Source organism: Gallinula chloropus, assembly GCF_964237585.1.
Source record: "Gallinula chloropus genome assembly, chromosome: 1".
NCBI classification, from domain to species: Eukaryota; Metazoa; Chordata; class Aves; order Gruiformes; family Rallidae; genus Gallinula; species Gallinula chloropus.
Window position 1 is genome coordinate 67,594,173 of NC_140085.1, and position 8,884 is coordinate 67,603,056.

Below are 8,884 nucleotides of genomic sequence, written 5' to 3' on the forward strand. Positions count from 1 at the left end.
ACGTGCCAACACAAGTCTACTATAAATTTTTCTGTTGCCAACACTGCCAGATAAACATCACTAGAGATGCCATTGGCAGTACATGCAAGCTGATCTGAGCTGGGACTCCCAGCAAGGGTTTTCTGTACCTGGGCTAAAATAATGTCCCTCACTATACGTTCGTGGGAACTAGGAGGGCTGTAAATATCACTTGCACATAAATGCTGATGTAGCGAATTCCACAGCAGGGTTGCAGAGAATTGTCTGTCATTTTGGGAATAATGCCTTTGTCTTGCTTTGCAGGGCTGTATTGAAATGTTTGGGATTTGGGGGACTGAGCCATACTTAGAAGGGTTAGGAGCAGGCAGACCTGGGAAATGAAATGAGATAAAACAGAACTGAAAGGGCTGGGAGAGTGTCAGAGATGGGAACAGGATGGAGCGGACAGGGGCAGGAAACAAGGCACATGATGGCAGGATAAACATTCAGATCCAGCTCAGGAGCTGTGGGGTAGAAATTATTTAATGTGTAGAAACTGAATGACAGAGTGCAGGAGCAAAAGGGGTGGAAGAGAACGAAAAGAGGACAAAGTCCAGTGAAGGGTGGATAGACCTCTCAGAGAAGTTGTGTCTGAAACTGCAGAGCCTGAATTTGGACCCAGTGTTGGCACATCTCAGCAATTCTAAGTTTCCTAGCAAATAGTTGTGAAACCCTCCATCTTTTTACTGGTGATATGTCTGCATGCTGTTATTGTCTTCTGTCCCACTCATTCTTTTGTTCACACAGCACAGGGTTGTGTTGTGAACCTAAAAACTGTGACCATCTGGAAGGCCAACATGTTCTTCATCCTATGATAAACAGGGCCCTGGAGTGCCTGGAATACTTCTAGGGGGTCTTTCTCTCTCTCTCCAGAAGGCATCTGAGAGAAAAAAGAAAGGTTTATATGGAAAATATTTAAGGGATTTGGAAATAGACATTTAAAATATCTATAGAGGAGGTTTAAAAGTTGCTCATCTGTTGGATAAAAATTGGGGGGTTTTATTTTCAGTTTTTAGAAATCGCACACAGCATTTAAAGCACTTCAGGTTTACAAAGGTACTTACTACCTACTTAGAAGCTAGGAAATGTTTGCATGAAAATTCATGGTACAACCTCATTTCCCTTCCTCTTATCCCTTTATCCAACATTGTGACACAATTTTTAGTTACACAGTGATATGTTTTTGCCAGCACATGAACCTGTCCTCATTCAGTGCACAGAAGAGAGTGCTCCAGGAATAGTCCTGGGTGATACAGTGAATGGGACTGTCATCTTCAGCTTATCACAGAAGCGTAGTTCTTCCTCCGTCAGCTAACAGTTGCACAAGCATCCTGTTCAAAGCATAGTGTAGCAACAGCCTGAGTAGTATTTTGAGAGCATTGGAAGCTATACACTGTTTTGTTACTGAATTACAACTGTGACCTTAATGGTACAGGGAGATTAAGTCATTCGAGTGTGCATGTGCGAACACATGTGTGAGCATGTGAACTCATCACGCTGTGGCTGATGCCATATTTATGTAAGATCTCTGATGAGGTTGCTGGCTTTGCTTCAAATGTGTAACTAATGGAAAAAGGGCAGAACTTTATATGGAAGAATGAAAGGAGACAGTAGCTCAAAGCACTGGGATGGACACTTTCCCATCAGAAAAAAGAGTCAGAGTTGCTTCTATCTCTGGAAAGCTGAGAAGTCCTATCACTGCCCATTGTGGCAGTGATGGAAACTGCAGCATGATGGATGCATGAAAAGGGTGTTAAATGCCTGAACCCTACTCACCCCATTGCCATCTTCAGCTTTGAAATCTGCAGTTACACACAATGAGAAGTCCTCATGCATTTTCTTCACTCTTGCAGTGTAATACGAACACGAAAGCCAATGCTTTATTTCCCACATTCAGTGAAGTAACTCATCTTTCATAGCATAAGTGTGTCTAACATGGTGCCAGATGAAGAGGGTATCATTTCAGACCTACACCTTCACCTGGACAAGGACAAAGAGGCTGAAGGCACTAAAGAACATGGCCATGGATATCATACCAGTTGGCTGTTCTGATGCCTGGAAGGATGCTAACAAAAAGACAGGTTTGTTCCTGGTTTCTGGTAAGAGAAGAGGAGAACTACTGTTTCTGAGTGGCATGGCTAACAGTTTCAGGGCTTCAGCCAGTTCTGCTTCCCTCTCCTCTTTAGCACTCTCATTTATGGATTTATGACTCTGAGTAAGTAGGGAGGTATGAAGTTGGCTGTAATTGGTACTGTGCACAAATGCAAATGACCATTTCAAATGTGGATGCTCTGCCAGCTATTACAATTTTTAATTTCCCTGGCTATTGCTCTTTTTAGACCATCAGGATTTGTTTTATGTGTGGAATATTGTGGCTTCTGGGAGATGAATTCTCCCTTGGGGCCTCAGGCCTGAGAGGGTTATACTGTATCTCTTAGGCTGAATGTTAAGACGTTGATGCATGACTTCAGTGGTCCATAGTTCCCTAAAGTTACTGTGGGCTGTTTTTCTCCTGGTCTCTGCATTTGATGTGAATATTACAAGGGGTCACATGAACAAAGCATCCCTAGCTGTTCTCCTGGTTTCCCAATGTGTCCTGACGAGTCAGGAAATGAGCCGCTGTCTTCAGCGCTGACTGGGCAGGGTCCAGTCCAAATAGGTCTTCTGCATAAGGTACATGAAAAGTATATTGACTTTGATGCCAGCGGCTACTGGCCTGAAAGTAAGTGAAGAAACTAGTAGGATCAGAAGGAGGAGGTGCTTCATAACTGGAAATAGTATCCCAGTGTGGGAAGTGGGAGATTAGGCCACCACAGAAGCCATGGAAGAGAGAACTGGGTAGTTCAGGAGAAGATGGAGTGACTGGGAAACTGAGAAAGGTGGTAAACTAATATGTTCTGTGTACACTAGACATAAATCTGGATACCCATTTGTGATATCAGTTCTGGAGTGCTTACATTGAGGGTCTCTGTCTTTGGCATTTCCTGAGGAAATGCTACTTAAGCCATAATTCTGTGGCACCAGCAGTGCTGAGCACATAAAATCCAATGAAAGGAGAGCCAAAGGGTGATACCCAAAATGCAGACCCACATTCAGGGGTGCATCCAAGAAACAGGTTTGTTGAAGCTGCACTCCTTTGTCACAGATGTACAAGTGCCTGTAAGGGCCCGTCTCTGAGGAGGGGGCAATGTCTCCCCATCTTCTGGAGTAGGATGGGAGCCCAGAACCAGGTGTCCTCCTATGTTAGTCAGCATTATTTTTTCCCATGTATCATCCATAAAGGGATTTTTGTGCATCCTGGAATTAGTGACCAATATGATGTGGTCTAGTGGAGAGTGTCCCTCCCCATGGCAGAGAGATTTGAACTAGGTGATCTTTGAGGTCCCTTCCAACCCGAACCAGTCTGTGACTCCATGATTCTGTGGTACCTGAGGGAGGATGTGGTCATCCTAAACTCTTGAACCACATCAACATCCCATACTTGAGCTTGGAGATGTGAACACAGCCACCACCTCGAAGACAAGCTTAGCGGCACCTTTTGACGGCACCAGTCTTGTGGTGTTGTTAGCCTCAGACCTAGCAGCCAAACAATTCTGCAGGTAGTGTTACGGTACTGCTGTGTGGCTTTACTGAGTTCTTTTTTAGGGTTTGCCTCTTGCCCTTCCCTGACATCTCTGGATCTCCCTTGCTGTCCCTCTCCAGCTTTGCAAATTGTGTATCACCTCAAGATGCTGGCCCAGCAAGATCCGCACGGAGGCTGAATGGTGGCAGCTGGCATCGCCTCTTAATATAGAAGTGAGGGGTGCGGTTGCACAGGCAGTGTGGTGCAGATCAGTTTGGGAACAGGCTGTGTGCTAAAAAGAGTTTAGTTGCACGTTGCAAAGGCTTATGGGTTTAATGCTGAGTCTGAGGTGCAGCCTGAGTACACAGAAGGAAATACAGTGACTTCTTATGGGCTTTCAGGAGCAAGGACAGGCGGTGTGTAGCAGCCTGGGTGCCTACTCAGAGATGGACTCTGGTAGGAGGTGAGCAGCACAGGTAGACATGGCCGGATGGGACTGGAGGTTGTGTGGAGGCACCTGAGCTATCTGTAACCCTGCTAGCTCAGGTAACGTGAAGACCAGAGCTGTGGCAGCATGCAATGCCTGCGTGGGCTGGAAAATCATCCTGCAAATCGTGGCAGAGCTCCACGTTGTCTCTGCTGTGCTCTTTGAAGCTTGCTTGTTTAAAGCCAGCACAGGATGAGCTCGATCACCCCAGCAATTGCAATGAAGACATGCCCTGCACCTTCTTACAGACCTCGGGAGCTTTCCCCTCCCTCACAAAAGCTGGTTTTAAGGGAGTTCTCAATAGTTAACCACGTGAATAAATAAATCATATTTGTGATTCAAATATTCCTGTGAATGAATAATTCATTGTAATAATTGGAAAAGGAATATCAGCAGGAAGCTTTTTACTATTACAAAGGCAAACACTGATTTTTTTTATTTTTTTTAAAGAAAAGATACATTCTCCAGCAAAACATTTTTCATCTGCTTGCCATACCCTGATTATGTACAAGGTGAAAGAAAAACGTGCGACAGCCATCTTCATATAAACGAGAAGATACACGTCCTTTTGCAACAGCCATCTTCAGTGCTGAAGAGTGGGAAAGGAAAAAGGATTAAGCCACATTTAAACCGTCATCACCTCCTTCCTGAGCACAGAGCCAAACAAAGCAGCCACAGCCAGCCCGTCAAAATGTCCAGAGCCTGAAGTAACTTGAGTATTTATTGCCAGCTAGTTAGAGAGGCACTGGGAAGAAGGGTAAAGAGGGGAATGTTTTCTTCCAGATCTGTACTGCTAAGAGATAGTGTAGGCTAAGCATATGGCTCGCAGCCAGCAAAGGCATCAGATACTATGATGATAAAAGCCTGATTAGTAACATTTAGCACTGACAAAGGGCTTTCAAGGGAAAGACAGACTTTCCTCCCGGGAAGGATGGAAGAACCCTCACCTGTTAGCCCCATTTCCAGAGGGAGAAAGTACACTGTCACGAGTTTCTCTGCGTTTTTCTGTGCCAAGCGTGACACGGATGGAGCAAGCCACAGGTTTCTACAGGCAAAAGAGCTGGAAGCCTGATTGCCTCCGAAATGCAGGTTTTGCTCCCAGCGAGACCAAATGCTGGCTGTGTGGTGGTAAACAAAAGAAAACAGAGCAAGCTCACCCGTTTGGTTCCTGGGAGGAGGGGACAAGCTCTACCCACCCCAAATGAGAGGAGAGGAAAGTGTATTTACCTGTGTCTCTCCCCAGTTGCACTGTTCACTGTGTGACAGGTTGTCTCCATCTGTGGCGGGTCCGGTGCCACTGTCGTGCTTGCATCACGGCAATGACATTTATAAATGGAGATCTGCGAGCCACAGGCATGGAGTGACTGGCTCAAGGTCAACCACAGCCTGCGGCGGGGACGGGTTCCACGGGCGAGCGCCCAGCACTGACCGGAGCCGCCGGTGTTTGACAAGTCCCTGCCAGGGTTTTGACTGAGCGGCCAGGGGCAGGGACAGGTTTTCGGGGGGAGAGGGAGGGAGAAGGGCAAGGGCGGTGCCACCCCTTGGGCAAGCTGTTGCGAAGCGCCCGGCCGGAGAGCTGCAGCCCGCAGCGGGATCCCTTCGGGGGTACCCACCCAAAAGCCGGATGCCCCCGAGCTGGGGCTGCTGCGGCCGCCGCGGCGGAGCCGAGGGAGGGGAGGGGAGGCGAGGCGAGGCGGGCACCAGCCTCCGCGCACGTCCGCGGGTGTGCGTGTGCCTCGCTGAGGAGGTGCGTGCCTCTGCCCGTGTGTGAGCGCGTCCGTGCCGGGCTGCCGCTCTCTGAGTGTGCCTGTCCTTCGGCATCCCTGCGTGCCGCTGCTCACGGGTGCGTGTCTCTGCGGGCGCCTGAGTGTGTCTGCCTGTACTTCTCTCCCCCTCGCTCTGTGTAACCGTGTGCGTGCGTGCTCGTACCCCTCCCTCTCCCCCTCTCCCTCTCGCTCCCCCCCTCCCGTGCGTGTGTGTGTGTGTGTGTGAGCGTGTGTGTGCGCGGCGGGGAGGGCAGAGCCGGGCGCGCCGTGCAGCAGCGCGGTACCCCGGCGCCGAGCACAGCACGCCGGAGCCGCGGACAGGGCAGGAGCTGGAGGAGGAGCTGCGCCGCGCCGGGAGCCCCGCGGAGCCGCCGGCGGAGCGCGGCCGCACCGAAGCGCAACAGGCGGGGCGCGGCGCGGGGGGCGGCGGCGGCGGGCGGATGGCGGAGGGCGGCGGCGCCGCCCGCTGAAGGCGAGCGGGCGAGGCGGCGGCGGCGGCGGCGAGGTGCGGGGCAGAGCGGGCGGGATGCGGGCGGAGGAGCCGCTGGCGCTGGCGGCCCCGCGGGCGGGCGGCGGCGAGGCGGAGGCGCCGGGCGACGAGCGGAGCGGCGGCAGCTGCTGCAGCAGCGAGCGGCTGGTGATCAACATCTCCGGGCTGCGGTTCGAGACGCAGCTGCGGACCCTCTCCATCTTCCCCGACACGCTGCTGGGCGACCCCAGCCGCCGGGTGCGCTACTTCGACCCGCTCCGCAACGAGTACTTCTTCGACCGCAACCGGCCCAGCTTCGACGCCATCCTCTACTATTACCAGTCCGGGGGGCGGCTCCGCCGGCCGGTCCACGTCCCCCTCGACATCTTCCTGGAGGAGATCCGCTTTTATCAGCTGGGCCAAGAGGCCATCGAGACCTTCCGGGAGGACGAGGGCTTCATTCAAGAGGAGGAGAAGCCCCTGCCCCAGCACCACTTCCAACGCCAGGTCTGGCTGCTCTTTGAGTATCCCGAGAGTTCCGGGCCGGCCCGGGCCATCGCCATCGTCTCCGTGCTGGTCATCCTCATCTCCATCGTCATCTTCTGCCTGGAGACCCTGCCCGAGTTTCGCCAGGAGCCCAAGGGTCCCCAGCCCGGCTTTGGGGAGGCGGCGCCGCCCGCCGACGAGGCACTGCTGCTGCTGCCGCCGCCGCCGCCGCCGAGCGGGACTCCGCCGCCCCTGCGCCCCGCCGCCGGCGCCGGACCCTTCTTCACCGACCCCTTCTTTCTCATCGAGACCCTGTGCATCATCTGGTTCTCCTTTGAGCTCCTCGTCCGATTCTTTGCCTGCCCCAGCAAGCCCGAGTTCTCCCGCAACATCATGAACATCATCGACATCGTGGCCATCATCCCCTACTTCATCACCCTGGGCACCGAGCTGGCCCAGCAGCAACAGCAAAAGCAGCAGCCCGGCAGCAGCAGCAACAATGGAGGTCAGCAGCAAGCCATGTCCTTGGCCATCCTCAGAGTCATCCGCCTGGTAAGAGTCTTCAGGATCTTCAAGCTCTCCAGGCACTCCAAGGGGCTGCAGATTTTGGGGAAGACTCTCCAGGCCAGCATGAGGGAGCTTGGCCTCCTCATCTTCTTCCTCTTCATCGGGGTGATCCTCTTCTCCAGTGCTGTCTACTTTGCAGAGACTGATGACCCGGACTCCCTGTTCACCAGCATCCCTGATGCTTTCTGGTGGGCGGTGGTGTCCATGACCACCGTGGGCTATGGGGACATGTATCCCATGACGATTGGTGGCAAGATTGTGGGATCCTTGTGTGCTATAGCGGGTGTGCTCACCATTGCCCTCCCTGTCCCCGTCATTGTGTCCAACTTCAACTACTTCTACCACCGAGAGACTGATCATGAAGAGCAGTGCCAGTACACCCACGTCACCTGCGGCCAGCAACAGTCGCCCTTCTCTGAGCCCAAGAAGGGGGACAGTAATCAGTCTCTCAGCAAATCTGAATTCCTGGAAGCAGAAGACCTGGAATCCATGAAATATTCCAACTTCATTCCTCCCAACAACCAGGGTTATAAAGAGAAGAAAATGCTGACAGAGGTGTGATCAGTTTTGTTATCCTGGGTCCAGACATGAAGCTCCAAGCTGCTGCACAGCCGTCTTCCCACTAGCAGCTGGATCTATTCAGCATTTACATGCCAGACTGTGAATTGTGATACCGTAAACAGAATGATTGTGATAATGGGCTCTTCTGTCCTGATTTGCTGTTTCTCATTCCCGTGTGCAGCCAGAAATGTTCTTGCTTTATTCCGTGGAGTGCTAGCTGTCATCTCCCACTCCCTCGTGAATTTCCTTCTCTGTTTTTGAAACCTGCTTTAATCCAGTATTTGCTCTGAAAACTAGCCTTTCTACTCCACTAGCAGAGGAGCCCCTGACACTGCTTCAGCTGAAGGACTCAGCAGAGAGTAAACAGTTAAAGGGGCTACAAACATCTGGCTCAAGCTGTGCCCTTAGTTCCTGTGCCAGCACAGTGCCCTTGGCTGAGGGATCAGTCACGCCTGCCATGCCATTGCCTTTGAATAATGGAAACGCTGCAGCCAGCATCACAGTGAGTTCTGCAGCTGTAAGGGAAAGTCAGCAAGCAGATGCCTTCCTTCTTTGCAACGCTCAGCATGCTAAAGATCCTCTTGGTTTGTGTTTTGACAAAGGTGCACAGATCCAAAAGTTCTCCATTACTTCTGACCATGTACAATTTATCAAAAGCAGGCTTAAAGAAATCAACAGGCTTGGTGAAAGTTCTCTGTTCTGAGCTTTTTTCAGCCTTATTTATGCCAGTGCCCTGATGTTAATTGGCTTTTATAGCATCAACTTAATCTTCATAGTGGTAAGTGCCTTCTGATGCAAGGCACATTTGAGTAAACTCATTTGTTATCCCCTCAGTTTATCTCCACACAATAGTGGTTAACGAGATGTACTTTATGCTTCAGATACCCAGTTGGCATGTGAGAGCAACTGACTCCACTGTGCTTTTATTGAAGCGCTTTGTGTAGCTGAGGGAAGTTTACATGTTGGTA

The 8,884-nt window shown here is 51.3% G+C and overlaps 1 protein-coding gene and 1 long non-coding RNA gene across 2 annotated transcripts; one reads left to right on the top strand and one right to left on the bottom strand.

Moving 5' to 3' along the window:
* Positions 1 to 4,529: 4,529 nt before the first annotated feature.
* Positions 4,530 to 5,319, bottom strand: LOC311205125. The gene is made up of 3 exons (XR_014618138.1): positions 5,295 to 5,319; positions 5,015 to 5,185; positions 4,530 to 4,656 (listed from the first exon to the last, which is right to left on the bottom strand). It is a non-coding gene; the product is annotated as an uncharacterized lncRNA (long non-coding RNA).
* Positions 5,320 to 6,359: 1,040 nt separating this feature from the next.
* On the top strand, positions 6,360 to 7,916 carry KCNA6 (potassium voltage-gated channel subfamily A member 6; the record flags this gene model as incomplete). Its single annotated transcript, XM_084270969.1, has 1 exon — positions 6,360 to 7,916. One exon carries the CDS (start codon positions 6,360 to 6,362, stop codon positions 7,914 to 7,916), a length of 1,557 nt encoding a protein of 518 aa, XP_084127095.1.
* Positions 7,917 to 8,884: the final 968 nt, after the last annotated feature.